This window comes from Embiotoca jacksoni, unplaced genomic scaffold (assembly GCF_022577435.1).
Source record: "Embiotoca jacksoni isolate LCO1_2020_lvr unplaced genomic scaffold, fEmbJac1.0.p SCAF_14, whole genome shotgun sequence".
NCBI lineage: Eukaryota > Metazoa > Chordata > Actinopteri > Embiotocidae > Embiotoca > Embiotoca jacksoni.
The window spans coordinates 8922501-8949597 of record NW_027185274.1 but is presented as its reverse complement, the minus strand read 5'-3'; the positions used below and the strand labels follow the sequence as shown (position 1 = coordinate 8949597).

Genomic DNA, 27097 nt, shown 5'->3' with positions numbered 1-27097 from the left:
TTGATCCTTCATAATGAATTGTAAAAGTAGCATGATGACTATATTCAAATGAAACAGAGTAAAAGTAAATCAAATTCTCCAACAATCTACTCTAGTCAAAATAAAAGTATGCTGCATTAAAATTCCTCTTAACATGTACAGTTTACCTTTTAAAACAAGTACTTCACTCTTAATGGAGTAAATGTAACTTCTTAAAACCCATAACCTTTGCAAACTAAACAGGCAAGCAGATACATCGTTGGACTTTATCTTTAATATTAATCACTAATTATTGCATATTACTATGCTCTATGACTTCCTCTTTAGATTGTAGAGATAACAAGTTAAGTATTATCGTTAAATATTTACTCCCCTGTAAACAAATGGAACACCGACTCCGATCAGAAACGTTCAGCAGCCATCACCTCCACACTGGACTCTTGTTGCTGGTCTTTGGCGTGCTCAGGACACCGTTGGTTTACACAGGCGGTGTAGGTCCCTCGAATCAGAAAGAGCAGCGAGATGAAGGCGTAGTAGCTGCCATATATGATGAACTGCAGGGAGAGACCTCTGTCATCATCAGCATTTATTGTTTTAATTGTGCCAAGACTTTATCTGCATTTAAGCACATCTGCATGCAACCATTAATGATCACCACCAGGTGTCACTCCGTCCACGTATTTTGCTGTTCAACAGAAATCTTGTGCTGCTGACGCTCTTTTTTCAGAGTGATTGTACTCGGAGATAATCAGTGTTGAATCCATGTGTGCTTCCATTAACATATAAATAAGAAGTGTGTAGAAGTTTACGAACATACCTGTGTCACAATGTCCAGTCCCAGTGCAGCCTCATCAACAACAGTGACTGTAATGACGGTCTGCAGTGAGAGCGCCACAAAAGTGTTGATCCCAAAGGTCAAAGCATAGCACTCCATGGAGAGGTTAGATGCAATCTGAAATCTGCAAAGGCAAAGTGCTCATCATCATGATATAACCAGACTATGTTCTTAGACTGCCACAAGTATTTATAACAACAAGTCAAATAGTATTAACAAAAACTGATGACAAGCCTTGTAAATTAGTATTTTCTGCTTTTTTTTAAATTTATTTTTTTTTAAACTTTATTATGTTTTGATTTAAAATTGTGACTCAGAAGAAATTAGGAATCTGACCAAGTCACTTCAGGCAGTGGAAAATTGTAATTATAATTTTTTTTCACAAATTTTGAGGAGCAGAATGGAGGGATTCTATCGTGATCCTTACGTCGTGATGGTGATGAGAAGCATGTAGCAGGATTTGAAAATCACATAACCGGCGTAGCATGCCCAGATATTGCTGGTGAGTGCCATGAGAAACACAGCACCTGCCCCTACAGCTGAGAACAGCCCTAATGCCAGCTCCCCCCACACGGCCCAGGTCACCTTGACGTGGCCCACAGAGAAGGCTGCTGCAGCACCTGGCCCACGGAGGAGAAAAATGAAGCAATTACTCTGTCGTTGCGGTGGACAATGTCTCCACTGTGCCTTTGCATCCTTGTTATTGGGATTTCCTGATTCGTTCATTAATCCTAACACCGACATGTGTTTCCTTGAATGTTGCTATGAAGTGCGATGTGGCCTCTAGACAAACCCTTGTGCACGCACACGCCTTCGCTGGCCTCCACAGCACCTGCCTATTATGATGAACCACTTTCACCCAGCACTTGGAATCAACTATCAGCAATAATCAGAGAAGCCATTACCTTAACTCTGTCTCCTTAATTGAAGTAATTACTCTTCTTCTTCTCGTGCTGAACCAGGTTGAGTATAAGCCAAAAGGACCAAAGTGCTTCCCTTTCATAATCAATACACTTTTTTCAATCTAATCAGTTACCCCATATAAACTAGAACAACATGGTCGTTCTCTTTTAATGGCGAGTTTTTATTAGTCTATGTGCTGTGACATGGCAGCTTTTAATGATATTGTTAAATGTTATTTGGCTCTATACATTGTAGTTGTGCTGCACTCTACTCTTCTCCTCTTCTACTTTCTGTTCGACTGTGACAATCAAAAGCATCTTTCACTCTTTCATCAATGTTCTTTTTACACGGTCGTTGACCTATTTAAGTTGTACATGATAATGCTTTAGTAAGGCTCTGTTTATTTAAATGGAAAGATTAATTCTGTTATTGTTGAGATATGCCATGAAAGGACCAAAACCAAGAATATGTTAATTTGTGTAAAGTTGTTGTTGTTTTTTCCACTCTGGCTACACAAACAATAGCAAGTATTAGGATTATGTCATTTGAGTTTTTGACTTTTCTTTAAAAAAAATTATATCAAGAAAAATATTAAAGTTTTTCAGAGTATTCCTTTAAATAGGTGATATTAAATCAGACTAAAATAGTAATAAGTTACAGCAATAGAAACAATAGTAAAACGTTGTTTTTTGTGTTTTTTTTTTCCTAAACAGAACCAGTCTCCAAACACCCTTACCTACTAGAGAGCATACAGCCTCTACTCCTCCGTTGTAGATGGACGATGTGGCAGATGGTTCTATATGGTCCCACATAAGCTGGCTGTAGTTAAAGACCTGCACATAGCCAGCTGTGGCCAAAGCCCACCACAGGGACCAGTAGATTAAGTGCCTGCATGGTGATAGTTGTTACAACAGATTATGATGATGACTGTAATTATAAGGCCACTACTATTTTAAAATACTACCCCATGAGAATACATTATTTAAACAAATGCCACAATGAGTAATAAACCATCGGAGAAAGAAATTGCCTGGAAGAGTAGGACTCCCTAAAGCTTTGCCAAAGGAGATGTACCGCCACGGTCATATTTTTCCAGCTGCACCAGCCAGCGCTGCCGTTATTCTCCATCTTCTCTTTCCCTGAGCCTGCTCCGTCCTTCTCCATCACCGGTTCCTCAGGCCTGTTTTCTCCCTGTGCCTTCTCCTTCTGGGAATGCGAGTCCACAGCTGAAGTCTCTTTCCCTTTGAAGAACAAGCTTCTTTTGGGCATGGGCAACCAGAACGAGATGAGAAAAGCTAGGCTCACGATCCCCAGAGTGATCGCATTGATGTAGAAGTAGTCCAACCCTGTTGATAAGAGTTCACACTTCATCAGTGCTGGCTCATATTTTTGAGCACAGTTATACGCAGTTCCTTCTCAATTTATTTTTTTTGCACTTTCTTTTGTTACGCATCAAGGCGAGTTGCATGTTGAGACTTTTTGCATTCGGAGATCTTTGTTACATGTCTAAAGAATATTAGTTATCTTATTCTGTAGAAACAACAGAGATTCAATATATTTTCATTTTAATACCAAAATATATTATAGGCTTCGAAGCCCTACCTGCGACAGAGATGAGAACTTGGCCGAGGCTGGCACCGAATGTATATCCGGCCAGCATCGCACTGCGCAGGTAACCAGTAGCTCTTTGATAATTCTTAACTGGAATCACACTGTAAATGTAGGAGAAGTAAGCCACATCTGTGGAAGTCACTACAGCATAGTTGACCTGTTGATGGGATGAAATAATTTGAAAGAGAATGTAGATCGTGATGAGTTCTTTAGTATAACTGATTTGGTAACATTCAGACATTGTCAAGTAATGTTAGATATTGCAGCAGGACAACAAAAGACCAAAATAGATCAACCTTAATGACGTATTTTAGGTTGGTTTTTTTTATATTATGTCAACAACACAACACCACGTTCATTTCTAAATTAAACAGAGAAGCTATGTTCACTCCAGAAAATAATCCAGAAAAATGTTTTAATTTACCTGAAGGTAGGTCATAGCAGGAAGGCCTGGGGCAAAGCAGAGTATGACATAGTTGGTGACGAGAAAGAGCCCCTGTAGCATAATGAGGGGTTTGTACCTCAGGAAATCAGTCAGGAGAAAAATAGGGAAAAGAAAGGCCAAGTAGGAGTATGTCCAGATAGGAAAGAGGTAGTTGGTCAACTGTTGGGGAAACAACAAGCGCCAGAGAACAGGATCACTAATCCCACTTCCGTCTCTTGTCTATGGCATGGATACATCTTGTCACAAAACTGAAGAGCTGTTGTTCTCGAATAAGTGCTCCCATAAAATAAAGTGCTTGATGAATACAGACTGTACAATAGTTCTGTGTTTACATGTTTGAATATAATAAAATGTATTTCCGCAATCCTTACCACTTCTTCAGAGATGTTCTTGTGTGGTCCAATTAGGTATGGTGTAAGGAAGGGCTCCGCTACTCTGCAATTAGCAAAAAACCCATAGAGTGACAGGATCATGGTGGGACAAGCCCATCCGGATGACTTCAGCTCGGCCCAACAGCCCATGCTTTTACCACAGCAGAAATTCCTGGAGGTTGTCTTTTTCTATCCGCAGGGGACCTACCTGAGCACCTCAGTCTTAACTGAAAAGTCTGATGACCTGGACTATCAAGTGCTTTGAGTGTTCTTGAAGCTATCGGTGCTCATCGATTTACACATGTAATCTTTACGATCCGCACATGCTTTCGTCACAGTTTATGAGCAAAAGACTTTGACCTTGTTGGGGGAACGAAAGGGTCGGTGAGATGTGAGGAAATAAGTCCAAGCTTCTAGTATGTGATAGATTATGTCGGACATGACAGAAGACTATATAGTAAAAGGAAACATCCTGTTGTTGGGTAGAGGCACGTGGAGCGTCTCCCCCTTCTAAAGCATAAAGGCAAAATTGTTTATAATGAATTCTTACAAGGCGGAATCATCAATAAGAAATGATTTGTAAGCAATGACTAATTTCTGTTTCCGTATTTCTGGCACTAATTTCTGTACTCCTGTGGATTTGGTCTTTGGGCCGCCACCCCCCACCCCACCCCCCACCCCCCGGAGCCAAAGGTTGGGGGTCGAGGCCGGTCTAAGCTGCCTTTACGACCTCAGAGAGCGACTCCATGTGGCGCACGAGCTGACCAGACAGGCCCCGTCAGACGCTGGGTCACGACAGGAGCGGGCGTATGACTCTCACTGCAAGGGAGAGGACTTTGACCCCGGGACACAGGTGTGGGTCTACAGCCCTGAAAGGAAGAAGGGCCATCCCCCCCAAACTCAGAGCCAGAAGATCCGCCTCCCAGACTCACCGAGGATACTCCAAAACCGGCTAAGCCACAGCGACGGCTCCCCCAACACCTGAGAGACTTTGTTATGGACATACAGGTTGCTGGGGACATCTAACCACCTAGGTGTGGGGCAATGGTCGGGATAGTCACGGTTCTTCCCAGAATGCATAGAGGTTGTTCGAATGTTCATAGTCGGCACCATAAGTGACATGAGTTTGACATTAATGTAAATTAACTGTGATTTATGTGTGAAAGTTAAACTACATGTTCTTGAGCCAAATAAAGATTTGGTCCTGGAATTGTGAGGTGTAAGGAACCCAGGACACTGAGCTAAGAAAGATTATAAATCTCTCTGCCTTGTCTCTGCTGTGTAATCAAACCCACAATATGATTTTATACAAGAATCATTGAAAATGCTGTACAAAGCAGTGATAACAGTAAGTGCAAAAATATATATGCAGTTACACTCCAATTGTTCAGTCATATACCCAAGTTGAGTTTGGAGTCTGTAAACTGCCGTGTTTCACTATGACCTTGACAAATTGAGAGAAATTCAGTGCAAAATGCTGTTTATTCCTCGTCCATCCATAGTGAGGCACCAATAGCCTACATAGCTAACGATTTTTTTCTATATTTTTATTTATTATTATTTATTTTTTTTAAACACATTTTAGGCGAGATTCTGGATGACACAGGAGGCGGACAAAATCCTCCTCCCCCCCCCCCCCCCCCCCCCCCCCCGAGTATGTGCCTCTCACGTCATTGCATAAATTCGGGTGTTAAGAGTTGGGCTATGGGCCACACTTGAAATATATGAAGACCCAGGGCTCCTCGTGTAATGCCCTCACGATGCGCGAAAGTACAGGAGCAGTGTCATCGTTGTGTGTTTAGTCGTTTTAAAAAGGTTTTATACAACCCGCAACCCGTCACGTAAATCCTGGAAGATGTTTATTTACGCTGGTACCGCGCATGCGCCTCGGTCGCTGTAGCAACGGTTTGTTGACCAGCGATGAGACGAGACCTCGATACATGGCAGCATGAAACTCAAGCGGTTTCTTCTCAGATATTATCCACCAGGTAATACAAACGAAAACTTGCCTCTCTTCCAGAGAACACGACAGTGCTGCACAGAAATGTTTCCCACTTTGTAATGAACTTTCTGCAGCTTAACTTGTGTCGACCATCTGAGCTCCAAAACTCAAATGTTGATTATCCGACTTCGGTTCGTTGTTGTTGTTGTTTTTTTTCCTTTCTTTCCTATCAGGTATAATCCTGGAATACAAGATGGGAGGATTATTACGGACCAAATCAATCGATCTTTTGGATTTGACTACAGAGTGAGTGAGTTGTACAACGTCAGCATAACATGTTAACAACTCTGTGGTTAAGTGTGTGATTTCATTACAACCTCTGAAGGAGTTTTGTCACTTTGTCCACCTGAGGTCAATCACCAAACTACCCTTTCTACATTTGCTCTGTTCTGAATGTGTTACCAAAAAAAAACCAAAACACTTTCACTACTTAATGCCGGCTGACACCCTTTATACTGTCCAACCATGTCACGTGTAGGATTAAGATTGGTTTGTAGTTGTATGTCCTTAATTTTGACATTTGTCTTGACGAAGACAACATGTATTTTTTTTTTGTGTGTGTGGATACAAATCAAACTTTCAATGGGAATAACAAAAGTAAATCCGCTCGGCTCATTGTGACACTCAAAAGTGTGCTTAAATCTAACAAGGGGAGTTTTTCCCCTGCTCGTGAACTATACTTGGGTTAAAGGCTGGATTTAATGCTTGTTAAGCTGCATTTCATATCTAACAGAGCATCTTCTCTGGACTTGAATTGTTTTTTTTTTTTTAGAGATTCGCTGAAAATATATATATATAAAATGTTTGCTAGTATTTTTCTTTTTTCATTTCGTGCAATCAAGTAATCTGCATTTTCCCTCCTTATAGGACAGATCCAGATGAATTGGTGGCAGAAATCAGACAGTCGGAGCCTCTGATCACAGAGTCCCGGGCTGAGCAGGTCAAAGAGCTGGTCCTCCGACTTCAGCAGAAACAGGGCCAGCAGGACCACCACAGGTTCTGCTTCTGCAAGGTCAGACACTGACTAGACTCACGCTCCTATTGTTGGACAGTAATAAACAAATAAACAGTGGCACGTCATTTACATGCAATACGTGTCCTACAAGCTGCCCGAGGTCCGTTGGCAGGTTTGTAAAATATATGTCTGGTTTTTCTGAAACAAGTAAAGGAAGTTATTCTTTGTTTGCACAAACTTGGCACATATGATGTGTTGCATATTGAGAAACTAAAGGAATTCTGGTTCATTTTGCCTTGTGCAAATCTTTTTTAATTTTTTTTTTTTTTACTATATTCTACACAGGCAGGTGAAATGACTTCGGTTGATAAAATTGTCGTCCACTTCAACTAAAGGCAGCAGAATATGAGCTCCACGATATGTGAATGTTATTTGTATTAGTGGAAATGTACGAGTGTGAATTGTAAAACCAGAAGTCAGTGCTCCAAAGAGGCACTAGAGAGCAGCAGTGGTCAGCTTATTACGTTTTTAGGATTAGAAGACAAAGTAAGCGTGCCAAAAGTTGAACAACACGAGTAATATTAAATACCAATGAAGTCAATCACAGCAGCGTGCGGCGTCGGAAAGGATATTTCTCAATTGTCTTTCTTTGTTCTCTTTCCAAGGACCTGAAGGCGCACATACTGCCGCTGACAAACGTTGCCTTCGACAAATCGGGGTCAAGGTGGGTTTCTAACATGCACTACTAGTCGGGCGCTTTGGAATTTAAAAAAAATAAAATAAAATAAAATTGCGCTTTACTCGTCTTGTTCCCCCCCACTCCGCAGGTTTATAACTGGGAGTTACGACAGGACATGTCGAGTTTGGGACACGGCCTCAGGCGCGGAGCTGCACATGCTTGAGGGCCACAGAAACGTGGTGTATGCAATTGCGTTCAACAATCCCTACGGGTAAATGAGCTTGAGTCAGTCGCAACGCACGAAGAGTCGCATTGCTTTGCGGTGTTTATCCTAAAATTGGACCGTTTTCCATCTTCCGTTAAACTCAAAAGAGACAAGATCGCCACCGGATCTTTCGACAAGACCTGCAAACTGTGGTGCGCCGCGACCGGCAAATGTTTTCACACTTTTCGGGGACATGTGGCAGAAATAGTACGTATGACGATCCGTTTTACTTTATATCCTGTTTGATTTTGCAGCGGGTATCAAACGCATGGAACTGTAAAAGAGACATTTGTGTGTGGTGCAGGTGTGCCTGGCGTTCAACCCCCAGAGTACACTGGTGGCCACGGGCAGCATGGACACCACTGCCAAGCTGTGGGACGTGGAGAGCGGGGAGGAGGTGGCCACGCTGACAGTGAGTTACCTCGTCTTTTACTCGCTTACCTACCGTGCAATCTTATTTACTCCTTTTGCGCTTTTCTTTCTGGCATTGTGACTCGCATGCGTTCACTCTGCTTCACCGCGGTTTAAGTCGCTTTTAATTCACCCGCACGAGTGTAATTATTCCTAAACTGAATGTACTGTTTAATAATGCTCTCATAACTCCCACCTGAGGGGCAGGAGTGTAGTAGTCGTCTTTGATGTGCAGACTACACGTGGGTCCGTGGCGTGACCGGTTTGGCTTGGCTGGCTGGCTCTGTGTCAGGAGCATAAAGAATCAGTCACAGTCAACACAAAAGATCATCTAAAGCGTTTTGCTCTTGTATTTATAGTTTATTGCAAGAATTTAAAATCAACCGTGTAAGCTAAATGTTTTATGTTTATTATAATATATATATATATATTTGCAGTTTAAAACATGTGCATGAGGAAAATTCAGGTCTCGTAAGAGGGAGAAGAGGCGAGGCGGCGAGGGGTGATGCTCTCTGTTTTTATTCCATCCAGGGTCACACTGCGGAGGTCCTCTCTCTGTGCTTCAACACAGTAGGCAATCAGCTTGTCACTGGCTCCTTCGATCACACGGTTGCCATATGGGATGTTGCCTCAGGAAGGTCAGCTGTCACCATTGTTATTACGATGCATGCGCTGTTGTGTGCGTTTGTCATTACCGTACATGTGGAACACCTCTCGATTTTTGCACATAAGAGTGCACAGCGGATGAATTGCCGTTTGCTAATGCTTTTTTTTTCTTTTTTTTTCCTTCTGTGTTTTCTTTCTCAGACGTGTCCACGCTCTGATAGGTCACACGGGAGAAATAAGCAATGTTCAGTTTAACTGGGACTGCTCCCTCATAGTCACAGGTTCCATGGACAAAACCTGCAAGGTGACCCATCATCACTCAAAGACTTTTAACAAACCCGCCGTTAGTTTTGCCAAAATCCTTCCTCACCTCCTGGGATAACGTCCGTCACCCGCTGCAATCGTTTGCACAATAATTGTCACTTAGCATTTTAAACTACCGCAGGTACTTGAGATGGATGGAACCCGTCATTCATACTCTCTGTCCTCCATTTCTCACTTTCCATCTCTTCCCCACGTCCGGTCTCTGAGGTCACCATCATTTCAAGTAGGAAAATGAAATCCTGATTCCTTAATTATGCCAAGATGAGTCACCCTCACGTGAACGAATTCTCCGGCTCACTGCATTATTCTGGGGGAAGATGACGAAAAAAAAAAAAAAAAAAAAGCTCCTTCAGACGCCTCACGGCTAATTGCGAGGGATCTTTTATTATATTGCGTGTCCGCATGTGTGCGCGTTCCACTTTTTGTGCTTATGTGAATCGTGCCCGAGTGTGCAGAGTTATGTTTTTTTTTTTGTTGCTCTGTGCAAATGTGTTTGCAGTTGTGGGAGGCAGTCAGTGGGAAGTGCGTGGCCACGCTAGTCGGACACAAGGAAGAAGTGTTGGATGTATGTTTTGATTTAGGCGGTCAGCTCATTGCTACTGCCTCGGCTGATGGTGAGTCTGACGATTTCATTCACTGCCTCATTTACATTCATAGTAAAGTCATGCTATTCTTTACGATTGTAAATACAGCGATTGTTGTTTATATTATACTTGTTTCCTTTGACAAAAATCAACATTTGGAGAAGTAAAACTGGACTGTCGGTGCAGACTGGAAACCCTGTCTGTCCTCGTCTTTCTCAGGTACGGCGCGAGTGTTTAGCGCAACCACACATCAATGTCTGGTGACCCTGGAGGGCCATGACGGAGAGATCTCCAAGGTAAGTCAGTGAAACCAAAACGCCTATCACACGAGTCATTTTACAATTATTTAAGCCGATGCTGAAGCTGTTATAGTCGTTTCCATGAATGTTTATTAAAAACGGCTCCCTTAAAGAAAAAAAAAACAACAACAACACGTTTTCCGCATGGGACACACGTGATCACATGTGTGACAAAATGTTTACCACATGTTGCAAAATATGATAACATGGGGGGGTGAGGGGATGTGGAAGGGTTTTCATATCGGAAGCTACATGGGCTTCACACATTACACCATGCAAATGTTCCAAAAGAAAATGTTTCCCATGAGCAAAATATGTTTCACAATCACGTGCGGTCACATGAGTTTTTAAAGACAAAAAGACAAACGAATCATCAGTCACAACTATTTATATGACATTTATATGTCGACTCAAATTTCAGGATCGTGACAGGTGTAATCGCCAAAAAGCTAAAGTCTCACCCTGTTCACGAGCTAGCTTTTGTTTCGTGAGGCTTTGTTCGGCAATAAGATTTTGTATTGAAGTTGTTGTTGTTGCTGAAAATGTTATCATTTTGTCTCTATTATAGACTAAATATACAGACAAAGATATAACAAGAGTCAACAGCACCGTTTACAAAAGTCCCAACTTTTTGGAAACGCATGGCTGGCGTGAAATTAAAATTAGCATATATTCTTCATAAAACTAAATGTCTCAGTTTCAACATGATACGTTGTCTTTAGTTTATTCCTAATTAAATATGGGTTTTACATGATCTGCAAAATCATCGCATTCTGTTTTTATTTACACTTTTTGAAACGGGGTTATAATGTTTAGCATTCAATTAATAATATGAAGTAGCACAGAAATGAGTCCAAATTGTGTTTAAATTAGATTAGAGCTGACTTTATTAATCTATTAATTGATTAATTTATGGCTACAAAATTGATGTCACGCAAATTGGGCCAAATTTACCTCCAGGTAACTTTTGACTTTGACAACTATGCAACAAGGCTCATGTTTAGAAATGTAATTGGAGCATTATCTTCACATTCAAATGATACTGACTGATTAAGTATTGTTGTAATGAGCCGCGGGGGCGCAAACGACAAGTTAGTGGATGCAGCTGAGAATGAGATTCGGGATAAAGCGTGACGCTCAAGTGCCGGGACAGGAAATCCAGGTTTCAGGATGGTTTTTTTTTTGTTTTTTTTTGGTCATCTTTGTCCGTCGGCGAGCATAAACCGAGTTTGTGTCTTCGAACTCGGAGCGCACGCGTCATCGCCGCGAAATCACATGTAATCCCACATCCTTAAAAAGGACCGCTAACCCCGCGTAGTGGATTTTCCCCCATTCGCTGTTGGTCTGGTGTCGGCGCTCCGCACGCGAGCGCGTTTTCCACAGGTTGTGGCTCAGAGGCTTCTCTGTGTGTCTTTAGTGAACATCAGACAGCCGGTAATAAAATAGGCTGGATGGAGGATGATTCCAGAGGATTATGACACTAATCTCTCCCTAACAGGACACCTCTCCCCCTCCTCCCCGTGCTTCTTAACCATTACTTCGTGGATTTGTGCTTCTATTTCGGTGTCTTGCTCAGTAGGCTTGTCTCAGTCTGTCCTCTAGTTAATTCACCTTGATACCATTTTTTTTATTTATTTATAAAAAAAATAAATATATAAATGATTGGACTGGTAATGGAATGACTGATTCCAAAGACCTGAGTGTGTATTTCTATTTGGACTCCAGTGTATAAACTGCAGCATGTCATGTCAGAAATTCACACCTTTTGTCTTTCAAATGTCCTTGCTTGCAATCCTTTCATTTCCACCTTGCACGCGCCATTAACTTTATTCGGACACTTAGATGATGCCAAAATGACAACCTGGAAAACTCATAACATTTTGTAGAGCACATTCGCAGAATGCTTCAAAGTAGAAGAGGAGGAGTCCTGAGTACAAGGCACTTTTCCAGCCCCGGGTAAAAAGTCAATAAAGAAAGCTCTAAAATTGGTAACTCAAAGGTCCCGTATTTCAGACTGTTCTGGTGTTTTACAACATACTAGCATTCTTGATATCCATAAAGAGATTCTTCTGTGGGTTTTTCAGTACCAAAAAAAAAAACCATCTCAGTGTAGTTTTACATCTCTCTGGAGCTCTTCAAAGAACCGGCTGCTTTGTGTTAATTACTGCGATCGTGAGCCTGGAAGGCACAGACACAAAGTAAAGCAATTCCCAGAATATTTGTGAGAGCTTGCAATTTTGAAAAAATACTAGCTTTGTTAACGAAAATAACTCCTCACTTCCCATCAATAAGGTCCTTCACCCTCTCCTCTTGTCAGCAAAACAAACTCCAGTGATGGCATTTGTGGAAAACGGGGTCTTGTTCAAGTTAGGAATACTGTATGTTAATTTAGTTGTTTACACACTTCAAGTTATAAGAGAGTGCAGTTTTTTTTGTGTGTGTACAGTGTGCTAAATTAAGCTTTTATTTTGACAGCAGATTTAGCCTTTGTATTCTATATTAGTCACAGATTGTCCCGTTTTGTAAAGCTGCGTCACTTTCATAAATTCTTTGTTACTTTGAGGCCCATGGTTCAATAAATAAATCAATCAATATTATAATCCGTAAGTAATATGTAGCATAATATTATCAAAAGAAGTGATGACATATTACTTTTTAATAGGTAAAACTTAAAAACAACAATTTTTTTTCCTTGAATTGCAATTTTTTTCTAGTTTCCACAATTTACCACAAAAAAACCCTCAATGACTAAAATTTGCAAATTACATCCCAACTTTTGAGAAAATCTCCCGCAAAATCAAACATTTTTGTTCGCAACTATTACAAAATAACTCGGCAAAATCCAGGAGGGACTGCCGACTATTTAGGAAATGAGATTAGAATTATTATGCCATATGACATTTTCACACGGCATTGATCCCATTGATACTTGGTCCCAGTACTCCTTTCTTATGCTCTATCTCTATTCCCTCCATTTTGATCTTTCTCCTTTCAATTTTTTCACCTGTCGTAGCTTACATTGTCATCGTCTTCCATCAGCTTCTTCTGCAGTCAGTTTCCATTTCCATTGCCCTTAGCGCACGGTTTGGAGTTTTCAATAAAAGCGTACTTCGCTTCCATGACCATCTGGGGTCAACTTTATGTAATTATCCATTCCTTCACCCTACCGTCGGAATAGAAAACCATTCAGGGAGCTTTAACACGATCAGCTTTGGCCATGATTTTCACAATACTCTATTGTCTTCACTAAGTAGTGCCACCGGTGCATTTATTTTTCTTCTATTAAATGAGCTCTGCGGAATAATGCTGCCGACATGGCCGCTCATTTCCCTTCCCTCGTCATCTCTTATCCGGCACTCCGTCGCTCACGTAGCACGAGGCTGACTCTCCTGCCTCTGTCTCTTTTGGTAGATCTGCTTTAGCCCCCAGGGCAGCAGGGTCCTGACCGCCAGCTCAGACAAGACGGCACGTCTGTGGGATGTTCGGTCTGGGGCGTGCCTGCAAGTCCTGGAGGGGCACAGCGACGAAATCTTCTCCTGTGTCTTCAACTACGAGGGCGACACCATCATTACAGGTGCGTAACTGTCTACGCACACGCCACATCTGTCGACCCCGCACCGTTAAAAATTGGAGCTTCAAGCGGTGAATAAAACTCCTGCTCACCAGCCGTCACAAATGCTTAATTGCACATTTGAGATGAAAAGCATGCAGCTGTGTCCTTCTGCGCAGCCACCTGTTTGTGTCTGTGCTCCCCTGCAGGCAGCAAGGATAACACATGCCGGATTTGGTACTGACCCCCTTCCGCTGACCCGTCACAGGCTCCGGCGGACGTGCGCGTGCCGATCAATTTGTGTTTTTAATGCAACATACAATCTGCATCTGTTAAAGGTCCCATGTTGTAACGTTTCTGGTGCTTTATTGATTGTCCTGACATCCTCGTGAAGATATTTTTGTGGTTTTCAGTGTCAAAAACTCTTTTCAACACCGTCTCACACCACCTCTCTAAAGCCTCTCAGTGGAGCTCTGCTGAGGACAAGTATGATATTTTTTGACGTAGTCGACGACACATCAAAGTATGATATTTTTTTTGACATATTTGACAATATTCCATAAGACGATTTTTTTTTTTTTACATTTGGGGTGAAATACTAAAGTATGACTTCTTTTAAATATTTTGGACGACATGCCGTATTATGACTTTTTTTTTCTTATTTTGGATGAAGTGTTATAGTATAGTATAGTATTACCTCCGAAAAGCATAAGAAACATAAGGGGGTCCCTTACGTCTAAGAACGATGAAAAATATAACGCGGTATCCTTACGTCTGAAAAGGATGAAATTCGTATGACTTTCTGGTCATATTTTGGACGGCATGTTATATTATGACTTTTTGGACATATTTTGGACGACTTGCTATAGTAGTACTTTTTTTGCGTATTTCGTTTCAAAACTTCCAAAAAAGGGAAATTTTCCTTTCAAAATGTCCAAAAAAAATGGAAAATTTCCTTTTCAAAATTTCCCAGAAAGAGAAAATTTCCCTTTTAAAATTTCCAAAAAAGAGAAAATTTTCTTTCTGTTAAATGTTACGAATATTCAAGAGTGCTTGTATTTCACATCACAGAAATTTATTGATGTCAAAAGATAAATACATTCAGTTCTACCGTGACAGAGTTTACAGCTGAATCATGTGCTCCCTCCCCCCCCTCAATGCTGATGTAACACTAGATTACCACTAAGTAGAGAAATAAACAGACCAGATCCACATACAAATTCAACATTACAAACCTTACTCTGTCTGTCAGACATAGTAAAAGCTAGAGAGCAGTCCACTACTCCGAGGTGCAGCAGTTCCAAATCTACAGTATATACAGTACAGCTATCCAAAATAATCAGTTCTCAAGTAACTTGACCAAAATAACATCTTACTTAGAACTGAATTTCAAAGTCACAACAGAGCTGGTATGTTGGCCAATGAACACAACAAACACATGGATGATTTGCTAACGCTAGGCAAATGTGCACTCGTAAGTGGCTATCAGGAGAAAGTGAAAGGACTTTTTCTGGGCTCACATCTGAACAGCCTCTTTTACAAATACAAAAGGTTTGAGCATGTTGATCTGTGGGGAGAATTTAACCTGATTTTCCTGTGCTGTATAAGTACTTTGTGTCATGTGTTCATTTGGAGTAAGTAAATAAATAACATAAATTGGTTGTGAGAATCTGTAAATATATATATTTATGTATAATCTGGAGCAGTTACAACCTGGTGACTATAATCGCTTAAGGGCTCAGTTCATATCGACCAGAAAGATCCAACCCGTGTACTTGCAGCGTACTGCGTGTTGTAAATCTGAAAACAAAACACATGCTCTTAAAGGGACGCAGGTCCATTCGTCGCTGCGAATAGACATAAAACGCAACCTTCACGGACAGGGCGAGAGGCATGAATTTCTCAAGTATGCCGAGTGCGTCGCAGCAGCAGACGCTTGATGTGGTCACACATGGCCCGGGCAAACGGGCTGGGAATGTGTCACAAGTGTGAGAGAAGGAAGTGAGCATGTGCGTTTGCAGTATGAGGAGGTTAGTCCATCCTAAAGGGTCTCCAACAGCCAATCAAACAGGCTGGCCCGGAGAGAACGGTTGGCCTCCTCCTTTTTCTCCTGCAGCTTACAGAATTGAACCACAGCGCTGAACAAGTCTGTAATCCGCCACGCCTTCTGAGACATCAGGTGGACCACCCTCTGGAACTTGAGAGAAAACGAAAACAGAGTAAATGTACGGTCGTCAGTTTCATTTTGTGGATAAATGTCTGTCAGTTCTGTATTCATTCCGCTGCTTTAATGTGACTTTCCAACAACTGTGCCGACCTTTGCAACCCTCTTCTCTTTGGACTTCCTGAAGAAGAGACCAGGAAGGCCCAAATCGGAGGCAGCGATCCACTGCAGGGCCACTCTCAGCTCCGTGTCCACACAGTCCGACTCGAGATCACAGTTTACCACCAACAGCTCCGTGAGGTTGCTGCTGCTGCCGCCGCCGCCTGCCGTCCTCGCTGAACCGCCCCCTGAAAGATGACACGTACCAGGTCGTACCGTGTCGATGGGTCATCTCTACGCTACGCGCCTCGGTGTTAACTATGCTCACGCCTCACCGTCGAAGCACCGTGGGACTGCGCGGACAATTCTTTCTGTTCTCTACTTGCTGCGACATCAAAAGCCAACATACGAAACCCTCTCGCGCAATCACACGGCATGTTCAGCTTCATAAAGTAAAAAATATGCTGAGCTCGGTTTTGCTTTGGGATGATCTTTGTTTGACCCGTTAAACAAAGATGAATATAATGTTGAGACACTTTTCGAGCTACGGACCCTTTTATTTTATTTATCTATGACCATCCTGAATTCATAAAAGACAATTGCCTCTATTCAAGCGCATCAGTTTGACAGGTCAATCTCAGAGAATAACCACATACTGTGCCTCGAGGGTTCCTGGTGAGGAATAATTAGCAGGTGAATGACACCGAGATGTCATAAAAATCCATGACTACACTTACCAAAGACATTTCCTTTAGTTCCTGCCTGATGGCCTTTCTCGGTCTCCTCGCTGTGAGGAAAGAAAAATGTAATTTAGTAAACAGTCCAACATTGTTGGAGATATTTTTTAATTTGCTTTATTCCCAAGAATTAGATGAGAAAATTGCTACCACTTATGTCTGTATGGGAAATATTAAGCAATGTCCAAAAGCGGTTATCTTAGCTTAGCTGAGATTGGCGGGGGAACAGTCCTGTTTGTTTAACACATCCCAAAAAACTAATTGTAAAAACTACACATTGTATTTATAGAATGCTTATAGAATATATATATAGAGAGAGAATGCACTGCTAAACTAAATCTTTACAGTCGAGATGGTAGAATAGAATAGAATAGAATAGAATAGAATAGAATAGAATAGAATAGAATAGAATAGATGCAGTCGGCTGGGGATGACGTCACCCACAGGTTTTCTGAGGAGCGGTTTTGAAGCTCGGTTATAGGTGTTTCTGGCCCGTCGCCATCTCGGTAGTGCCTGTCTCAGTCTTACCGACAGCAAAATCAAAAATCAAAAGCAAAGAGGTGGTGCATGGAAGGAGCAGAGGCAGGTCGAACAAGGCCCGGTCAACTGCAGAGAGCTAGCCAACTGTCACGACACCAACCGGTCATTCAAAGCAGTCCCGTCCTTAATTATTCACAACTTGGTGAATTATACAAAAATAATATATATATGTGGGTATGTATACCCCCTTACAGGAACGGGGAAATTAGCTGTTGAGCCCAAAATTGCCTTCGTATCAGGCTGTAAACATGTTGTAAACTTGGGCAGTTTAACATTTTTTTGTGAGCACTAGTGCATTTGTGATTTCACCGTGGACTTGAGCAGAGGGAGCACATCCAACTTTGTGTAAAAAAAAAAAAAAAAAAAAATCAGGAAATTGGCACCAGAGACATTTGACATGCTTCATAAAGTCTACGGCAATGAAGCACTGAGCTGGGCGAGGTGTTTTGAGGGGAACAGAACGTCACTGTCCGAGACTAAAGAAGGGACGCGAGGTCGGGAGTTCAACCTGTTAGTGCACAATGTGCAGCACCGTGACGTGCACAGGGAAGGAGGATGGCATAACTCTGATGAGTGTTGAAACATTTTTTTTGTCGCTTTACCAAACTCAGAACCCCGAATTACGCGCGCTTTTGTGAGTAGTGGTCCCGGCGCGTTGGCGATGTTTTACGCGCCTGCAGCTTTAGCAGAGAGCGTACGTCAAAGTTGTGACACATTAATGGGGAGCAGAAAGAAGTACCAGGGAGACAAATCTGGGGGTGGGTGGGTTGGGTGGTGGTGGTGGGGTGCAACAATTGTTTTATTGCAGGCGAGCAACACGAGGCTTTTAATTCCGCTGTGAGCAGGCTCGTTGTCATTTTTGGAGGACCCGAGTGCCATCGTGCCACAGTTCGGGTTATTTGCACTCGATTTCTTCCCCTTAGACAACTCGGAACATCACAGTAGAGCTCCGTGTTGACAGTCTGACTAATTAATTCACAGTGCACAACCCTGCAAATGCCAAAGAAAATCCACCTGAACCGATTCGCCTTTTTTTTTTTTTTTCAGTTGGGGACAGTGACGTTCTGCGCCTTGGAAATGCAAATGTCACATAAAACTCCCAGGCTGGTTCATTGCTTCCTCACCACAAGCTTTCTGAAGCATTTTAAGGGTCTCTGCTGTCAAATTTCCGGAGTTTGACACAACATTTTATGCGCATCCTCTGGTCACGTCTACCAGACAAATCGCTGTGCTCCTGAAATACTGCTCACAAAAAAACCTGCGTAACTCGGGTGCTGATTTTGATCAAGGAATGACATTTGTAACACTTACTCATTTGGGTCATACCTTTCTCCTGCCCTACGCATGTCACGGTGCTGCACATCATTTACGCGCAACAGGAACGGTCTCAGAACTTACTGATCCAGTCTCGTATATTCGGTCTCAGGATCAGACTGTCAATACAGAGTTCTACTGTGACGTTCTGAGGTGTTTAAGAGGAAACATTTGACGCAAATCGCACGGTTTCTTCAACACGACGACGCATTTTTCACCACCAACCCCGCACGTCGGATTTGGCTCTCTGCGACTTCTCGTTGGTCCCCAAATATTTGACGCAAAATGAAATGGGCATTCTTGCTCAAGTCCGTGGTGAAATCACAAATGCTCTTTCCCGGAGGTCATAAAAAAAACGTGTGTAGCTCAGGTGTCTATGATGATCAAGTGACATGACTTGGAACACTCGCTTGCAAAAGTTATAGCTTCCTCCTGCTCCGTGAACGTCACTGTGCTGCACTCTGTTCGTGCACAACAGGAACAGTCTCTGAACTTTTTAATCACCCCTCATATGTCTGTTATGTCTATTAAAGACAAGATGATTATCTGTGCTGGAGTGACAATAGACCCGTCTCTGCAGAATGTCTGAGCGTGAGAATTGAAGAAAAAGCAATAACTGCACTTCTCTGCCGTATTAAAATCATGTCATGATGGACATGATAGTGACACAATAATGAAAAATATATCAACACCGGCTTGTGACAGTGACATATACCTGATTACTGTGCTCTGAGTGGGCACATCAGAAAAAGCGTCCAGGTCTGCCAGGCCTAGGCTAGATGTGCTGCTGGTTCCATTCCTGTAAACCAAAAAAACCAACAAAAAAAACCCCACAAGTGATAGTGTCATTTATATGCTGTCTTAAGACATCCAACATGATCGCTGACTGAGAACAATCACCAAGCGCAGGGGATGCAGGTCATGTTTGTTAGCTGGTGATTAATATATAAATAGCAGCTGCAGCAGAATTGGACGCTCAAGCCGGGAGAGCTGGTGACTTTAGTCTGGCAGCAAGCCCGCCTGAATATGGGGATGAGGAGATCTGGAGGTAGTTTAGGTGGGTAGGGTGGACAGGCAAGGCTGGCAGCCATGCCCTTGTGCCGGCAACATGGATCAGGGATGAGGTGGAGTTAAAGGAAGCAGGTAGATGGAGAAATTGCGAGGAGCAGCAAGTGTTATGGTGGGGTAGACAACTATCTTTGCCGTTAAAAACCTTAAGTCATTGCTGCACTGAGCTCATAGAACCTTCCAGCTTCTACTATTTAAACTACACATGCAGTTTAAGATACTTACTTGATGTTAGTAAAGTTATTTGGCCCATTATTGTAGCTTATTACTTTACTATTTGAGGCAAAGCAGAGCATCATCCTCAACACAGAGCTGTGACTCCACACTGTGAGTTGGATAAACAAATGAGACTTTGAAGAAGCAGAGGATGGTGTAGCGAATCTTCTGGATCAGTCTTTAGGTATGTGATGTCACAGCCCTGTACCACTGCATGTAGCGGACCCTGGACAGGGTTTAGCCCTGTGCGGTTTTGTGGAGTGAGCTCTGTGCTAAACACTGCTTTAGCAGGTGTGGATATCACAGCAGCAGGGAGTAAATTGGCATTGGCACAGGAGAACACGAGTGTCAGTAGCAATGGGCCAATGAGAGTGGGGTGAGGGTGAGATTAGCAGCGTTTGGAGCGGGATATCAAGGAGCAACGGTTACTGACCCCTCGCTCAGCTGGATAAAACTACTGGTCTCCTCTTGGGGGTCATCTTCGGGGGTTATATGAGACCAGCTCCCCGTGCTCTCTTCACTGCTAGCACTCATAGAACGCTTGTCCCTCTTCACTACTGCAGCCACCGGCGCAGCTGGCCTTTCCCTCTCACTGCTGGGGAGAGCAAACCGCAAGATGGTGGGAGTGACCATCAACTGGTAGTCTGCTGCAATGTGTAGTTAACTTTTGGCTGTTGTTCTCTTGTTCCTGTATTTACTGTTCTGTCATGTGCTGTAAAACACAGTTTTATTCAAACTGAAATGCATTTTAAAAGGCAGTGATGGGACAATTTCTGCTCTTAACATGAACATTAACCCTGTAAAAATGACAAGCCTTTAGAATTTGACCTATCAACTCACCACGTACACAGAAAGCTATTCAATTTCAATGTCTCTAATGCATCAGCAAACTGCATTTCCCATGGGGCCTTTGGGATTGTCAGTGTTTTTCAGGAAACTGATTAAATTAAGTCATAATCAGATGATTGAGGGCTGCCATCCTCAACAACTCTAGAGGGAAATAAGGTTTTATTGACGAGGCGATTGATTGAGTTCCAGCCTGACACAAGGAATAAACAGATGCGCTCCACTTGTTTCTGGATTAGATGCATTGTCAAGTGAAAAAGAGCACGTCTTGTGACTCTCCTGTGGCCTAAGTGACTTGTATCTTTTTCTTACAGTAACTGTTAAACATGGCTTGTTTTGAGGATCTACATTTTATCTGGATATTATATTTTTTACTTTCCACCATATGCATATAGTTTCTATACTATACTGGATTATACTGTATTTATGTATGCAGTATGCTCCAGTCTGCATTACCCCAGAATATTAACTAGCATGTCCTCTGGGAGCATCCCTGCTCTTCTGCCTCCCGTGAAAGGTCACTCAAGAGACTTTGCGCTTTTAGAATTAGACTGAATCTCGCCACCGTGCTGAGTCCTTGTCTTGCTGAAGTGTCAGTCTGGTTTGACATGTAAGACCGACCATGTCTAACAATGCAACACCCAAAATTCTTCATTTCCTTTAGGTCAGCCAATGTAATCTATATGACTACCTATGAATTCTAGTGTGTTAGCCAAGTGTGATTGCAGCTTGTACTGATTGAGTTCAACAGCCCCTCTGTGTATAAAAGATGAAGCCACTAAAAGCTCTCTGTGCACACAGTACATCACCCACAGCGTGAGTCACAGCCTAGCCAAAGGTTTGTCAAACCTCGCACACAGCTAAAAGAGATTAGTTTTTCCAGTAAATAGATCCTCTGCCACAGTCTAAGAATAGCTTTGGTACACAGCAGAACTGGAATTTATTTGTTTAGTGCTGATTTTCATACACTTAAATGCTTATTTGAAAAATAATCATGTGGTTCTTTATTTCTTTCTCTTATTCTAGTCAGACAGATTGACCTTAACCTCTCACATCTACTGTATGATTCTGTTACATGGCTATAAAACAAAAAAAACCTTCTGCGTGAGGGAGAGGTCTGACTGAGTGTGAGCAGTGTCATACCTGCTGCTGTTGACCGTAGCTCTCTCCATACACTTGGGAGCTGACGTGTCTGCAGATATGTCCTGACGTCCTCCTCCTGTCCGTTTCGGGTTTAAAAGAGTCTCTTCATCTCTCTGATCTCCCTCAATGTGGATCAGCGGCACATCTCTGGGGCCCCTCATGCAGGGTGCGCTGCTGTCACTGGCCCCGGACCCGGACCCGACTCCAGTGCCATGTTGCTCCTGGCTGGACTTACCGCGACTACAACTTAGATGCGATTGTTTGAACCCCCTCCTCCTCTCGCCAACAGGCATGTGTGGCTGAGGGTGCGACCCGGGTGTGCTCCCAGCCACATCTTGCTGTCCCCCGAGTGCAGACCTGCCAATATCTACAATGTCAGCTGCCAGGCGATTGGCAAATTGCTGCACGTGGGGCTGGTAGCAGTCTCCTGCAGCCTCCAGCTCAATACTGTCTTCTGGATCAGCAATGATCTTGTTCTTTCTCATCAAGGACTCAATGGAGCTCGACCAGGTCTCATGAATCAGCATGTCAGTGATCTGGTCACTCTTACCCCTTTGATAAAGGCAGGAATCTGACTTACACAGTCCCGTGGCTGACACTGAGTTGGTGGGGAAGATATTCAGCATGTCTCCACGCACATTGCGGGCAAATCCGTCAAAAGAGTTGGCTTTAATGGGTGAGTTGACAGTCAGTCTTGAGTCTGAGGAGCGACGGTCTGGGACAGAAGACTGACGTATACAGAAGGGTGTTCTAGGAGAAGGGGGGAACAGGCTGTTGCTCCACTCTTTGGTCTTGGCAATGCCATATTCTCTGTTTTCCTTATCCATATCATGAAGCATAAACCTGTAGAACTCCTCCGTGATGCTCTCTGTGCTCGACTGTTTAGACAGGCAGGATGAGGCCCTGACATTTAGGTGACCATTTTTTTTTGATGCAGCCTGTTGCACAGCTGCTGCCAGGATGCTGCTGGCATTCTTCCCGGCGTAGTAGTCAAGCAGAAGGTCGAAGCCTCTGCCCTCAGTCTCCATCTGGTTTACCATGAACCTTGAGAACTCATCTGTGATGCTCTCGCAGCTGGACTGCTTTGAGATCGAGCTGCCACGGCTCAAGTTCTGACCTAAACGACTGCCGGGGCCCAGAGTGTTGGGTGGGCCTGAGGGGTCTGCGTCTTCTTCTGGAATGCTCTCATAACTAGATGCCTTACCACGGCTCCACCTCTCGCACTGCAGCCTGCTGCGCTGCTGGCCTGTTTTAGAGGTATCCACCACATTGAGTTCAGGGCAGTTCATGATCCTTGCTGTGACTTCAGAGGCAAAGAGAGCAAATGGGTCCTGTGGCTCATCGAGGTTGACCGACTCATCCACCACCCGGTTGACCAGTCGCTCCATTAGTTCTGGTTGTTCCTCTGTTTTCCTCTTGATCTCACTGAGGCGCGGTGCCCGATGTTTCTTGGACGCGGCGTTGCTGCTCTGACCCTCTTTCCTCCTGAGCACAGTGCGGCAAGCAGGGATCAAGTAGGCTTCTGGTCCTTCGGTAAATGCCCCCTTTAGGGCGCAAAACCAGGGTTGTTTCCCGGTGGAGTTTTCCAAACAAATGGCTGCTAGTTCAGTGGCCATAGACACCACTGTCGCAGCCAAATCATCAGCATAGCAAGTGATAGGCGTCCTGAACTCCTGGTCAACTTTCAAAGACAGTACAGAACAGTTCAGGGAGGACTGCGGGGTGAGGGAGGCTTGCCTGCTGTCGGTGGCTGTCGCTAGCCGACCCCTCCTCTCTGTGCTGTGATTTGGGATTTCACTCAAAGGCTCTCTGATGGCACCACTGCCCAGCTGGAGGTCAGACAATTCTTTGGGCAGCATGGAGGTGTGTTTAGACTGACTTTGTCTGCATAATGACTGCTGCTTTTCTTTGATGTGGGCTGTCGTGGAGAATGCAATGACATCACTTTCCTCAAGCCCATGTTTCTGCCTCAGCCCTGCAACCATTGGTAACTTATCGATGTAGTGCACCATGCCACTGTGGTTGTCGCTATTAGTGGACAGACTATGGCCAACTAAGCACTGCAATTGACTTAACGGGTCCTTGCTTTCCTTGGTGGTAGCAGGCTCGCCCTCTGGAGTTTCACCTGACCCTTGGTCACATCTGGAGATGTGACAAATTTTTTTCTGTGTCAGACAAAGAATATCAAACAGCAAATTGTTTACACTGTCCTGCAGAAAAACCTGGAGGCTTGGTGCCTCTTTTCCAGTGCCTTCTAGTTCCCGTTTCTTTTTTGCTTTCTCTAAAGCATGCTTGAAAAGACTGTCTGCCACCTCATTTATTAAGTCGTCCACCTCTCCTTCATCCATGCAGCATTTCTTTGGACAAGTAATGCCATCTACTATCTTGTTATGTGTGGATTCCAGCAGGTGGGCAACGCTTTTGTAGCCTTGTGGTTGAGTGAGCACCTCAGCTGCTTCCCTGTGCAGGACCTCAGCGATGTTTGCACGAAATGCTTCAACACTGGTACCCTCTGCTACGCTGCAATGCAGCGTGAAGGCGGTGGAGGCCTCGGCAGCAGACATCAGACCTCGCGATGCTGTGTAGATTTCAATCGAATCGGCATCAGAATCGCCACCCTCTCCTGGCTCCTCCGTTAGCTCCACAGCTGCTACTGCACCGGCTACCTTAGCCATGCCGCACATAGCCGAGGAGAAGGAGTAGTCCCCTCTTTCCTCTGGTTCCTGCAGCTCCTCCGTGTCCTCCTCTGAAGCAGATTCAAGCTGTTCTGTCAGCTGTGGAGTAGTTATGGTGCCAATAACACTGGCAGCGCAGGCCAAAGCCATTTCTACATGTTTGGATGTGTGTCCTCCATTGTGGTGGGTAATGTGAGCCTGTGTCCCATTCGGTGGCGTTTCTCTGGCTTTGGCAGTGATATTGGGGTCGGGCACATGAGACACCTGGGTCTCTGGCCATTCTGCCGCCCCATCAGAACTGTCTGGGCTCTGAACTATGACAATTTTAGGAAGTTCGAAAGAGCAGGTGCGCTGTTGGGAAGGCTCTTTGGTCTTTGAAGGACTATTGGATTTGGAAAGACGACTGGAGAGGGACACGCTGACAGCTGCCTCAGAGACAAAGGAGGTTTCATCTTGAGAGAGCCTGATGAAGGCATCTTGAAGTACGGACTCGGCCAGATTGGTGGCGTAGTGACCGGCTGATTCCTTAGTATGAAGACTCGCTTGCTGATGCCCTTCCTTTTTTACCTCAGCATCCCCCCTGTTCTGATGATGGGCCAGCTGTCCCCTGTGACACACACGTCTGACACAATGTTTCTGTGTAGCCTCGACCACACTCTCTTCCAGGTCAACACTCTCTGGCTCTGTGAAGAGACAGAGGAAAAACACACAGCAGCTCCATCAGTTTCCAGAATGTCACACCAGGACTAGAAAATTACCCCGTTACCCTTCACTGACTGTTAACATGTAAACATAGAATGTAATGCAACACAATGCTGTAGTTTTTTTTTATTTTTTTTTTTTTAACTTGATGTATGCTCAATAAAAACAAACACAATGATAATAACGTTTACAATTTTAAATAGTGAATTCTAGTTTCAGCCAGTCAGCAAAATCACTTAAATGTTGCCAGTTTGGCTTTTTACTGTGGTGTGCAATGAAAATAATAACATGTTGACATGAGCAGATGGAATTCTTCCTGTGCTGCTTTACATTTGGTCACATAGAAGACAGAAAGTGGACTGAAGGCTTCTGTGATGATATAAGTCATGACAGATTGACTACATTTATATGACTTCATAACGTAAGCAGCAGTTTATGCTTTTTCAAAAAAATTATTTTGATATCTAAAATTTGTATCTAAATCTTTATTTTGATCTTTTATTTTTACACAGTGCTGGACAATCATAAAAGACATCTGTAATTTTCGTTTCATGATACAGAACAATACATTTTTGTAAACATACTGAGAAACTCATTTGGATCAACATCAGAAACGAGTACTTTGATGATTCATATAACATTACAGTTTTCATCAAACTGTGTTTAGATTTGGCCATTATCTGCCAATTTACTCACAAATGCAGCTGAAAACAAAACCTCCTCAGCTGAGATAATGTGGCTCACCATTTTTGAAGCCGTCATCCTCGCTGTCGTCTCCAAGGTGTTCTGAGGCAGTCAGGAAATCCTCTTCTATGGACGAGATGGAGCGATTGGTGTCATCGTCTACCCGCTGCTTGGCTGATTTGCTCTGCTGAAACTGTCGTTCTTTTCCCCACTGCAGACCAATCAGGAACTTGTTGATCTCGAAGATGATGCTGCCAGGCGGCGTGAAGCGCCTCGTCCCCGAACACTGAACCAGGCACACACCTGTACATCTCTGTTGCTGCTGCTGTCCGCCCTGAAGGGAACATGTACAGATTATGCTTCCACACACAAACACACGCAGCAGCATACACACTCACATCTTACAATATACTGTATGTACTATGCAGTATATATTTATACAAAGGTCTGCAGGTATTGACAAAGATATTACGCACAGAAAGACACACATTAAACACACATAATCACAAATTATTATATAATATTATAAACACATTAAATCTTAAGTACCCCTCATGCCTGTTTTTCTTGCTTTTATTCGATAAACTAATAACTATTTGGATCTGCTCAAGCAAGTTTAATTGTCTGTGCAGGCTCCTCAGGCTGTGCATTGATTCTAACAATAATTTTAGACGTTGATTTATTTGTTGAGCTTAAAAAAAGACTGAGAAAACAAAATTGCGGTACAATAGAACAGCTTTCATTCTCTGCCTCACAGTCCACACCAGTTCATTTAAAGGCTGGAAATACTTGCAAGGATTTGAGGATCACTGCAAACTCACCTGAGGGGGGGAGGGTAGTTGTGTTTGGCAAGTGTCTGAGGCTTCTAGGCCACTGAGCAGTAGGATCTCATTTTCTTTGGGCTGGTGGACAGTCAGTAATTCAACAAGCTTTGGCAGGTCTGGAGACACTGAAGCCAATTTCTGCAAGATAAATGCCAAGCACAGACACAATGCAAGATGATAACAAAAAAAAAAAAGGTTTTATTTTTTTAAATGACTTCAAAACTGAACATAATGTCTTTGTGGTTTCAAGTCAGACACAAATAATT

The 27097-nt window shown here is 43.3% G+C and overlaps 3 protein-coding genes across 5 annotated transcripts in view; 1 reads left to right on the top strand and 2 right to left on the bottom strand.

Moving 5' to 3' along the window:
* Positions 1-380: 380 nt before the first annotated feature.
* slc19a3b (solute carrier family 19 member 3b) lies at positions 381-4294 on the bottom strand. Its single transcript, XM_069147863.1, has 8 exons — positions 4145-4294; positions 3753-3932; positions 3320-3485; positions 2748-3063; positions 2454-2605; positions 1242-1434; positions 797-938; positions 381-533 (listed from the first exon to the last, which is right to left on the bottom strand). Exons 1-8 carry the CDS (start codon positions 4292-4294, stop codon positions 381-383), a joined length of 1452 nt encoding a protein of 483 aa, XP_069003964.1.
* Positions 4295-6046: 1752 nt separating this feature from the next.
* On the top strand, positions 6047-15480 carry daw1 (dynein assembly factor with WDR repeat domains 1). The gene is made up of 13 exons (XM_069147861.1): positions 6047-6132; positions 6320-6392; positions 7014-7158; positions 7767-7825; positions 7929-8051; positions 8153-8252; positions 8350-8457; positions 8988-9094; positions 9264-9366; positions 9886-10000; positions 10190-10266; positions 13681-13843; positions 14029-15480. The coding sequence occupies exons 1-13, from the start codon at positions 6093-6095 to the stop codon at positions 14061-14063; spliced, it is 1248 nt and encodes a 415-aa protein (XP_069003962.1). The 5' UTR covers positions 6047-6092; the 3' UTR covers positions 14064-15480.
* Positions 14891-27097, bottom strand: part of sphkap (SPHK1 interactor, AKAP domain containing) — a 32653-nt gene continuing 20446 nt past the window's right edge. For 2 of the 3 annotated variants that reach the window (XM_069147853.1, XM_069147854.1), the window contains 8 exons: positions 26829-26969; positions 26068-26341; positions 21947-25304; positions 20391-20552; positions 19389-19472; positions 16820-16869; positions 16137-16330; positions 14891-16016 (listed from right to left, as the gene is read on the bottom strand). In XM_069147853.1, the coding sequence (XP_069003954.1) occupies positions 15861-16016; positions 16137-16330; positions 16820-16869; positions 19389-19472; positions 20391-20552; positions 21947-25304; positions 26068-26341; positions 26829-26969 (4419 nt within the window). In that variant the 3' untranslated portion in view covers positions 14891-15860. The remainder of the gene's footprint in view (positions 16017-16136; positions 16331-16819; positions 16870-19388; positions 19473-20390; positions 20553-21946; positions 25305-26067; positions 26342-26828; positions 26970-27097) is intronic. The other variant, XM_069147856.1, reaches the window with a different exon arrangement.

Excerpts from the sequence above, each read along its gene's own strand:
- slc19a3b (XM_069147863.1), bottom strand. The coding sequence starts at position 4,294 with ATGGGCTGTTGGGCCGAGCTGAAGTCATCCGGATGGGCTTGTCCCACC. Across the intron at positions 3,933-4,144 it reads AGAACATCTCTGAAGAAGTG|TTGACCAACTACCTCTTTCC; the intron begins GTAAGGATTGCG and ends TTTCCCCAACAG. Across the intron at positions 3,064-3,319 it reads AGTTCTCATCTCTGTCGCAG|GGTTGGACTACTTCTACATC; the intron begins GTAGGGCTTCGA and ends TCTTATCAACAG.
- daw1 (XM_069147861.1), top strand. The coding sequence starts at position 6,093 with ATGAAACTCAAGCGGTTTCTTCTCAGATATTATCCACCAG. Across the intron at positions 6,393-7,013 it reads CTTTTGGATTTGACTACAGA|GACAGATCCAGATGAATTGG; the intron begins GTGAGTGAGTTG and ends CCCTCCTTATAG. Across the intron at positions 9,095-9,263 it reads TGGGATGTTGCCTCAGGAAG|ACGTGTCCACGCTCTGATAG; the intron begins GTCAGCTGTCAC and ends TTTCTTTCTCAG.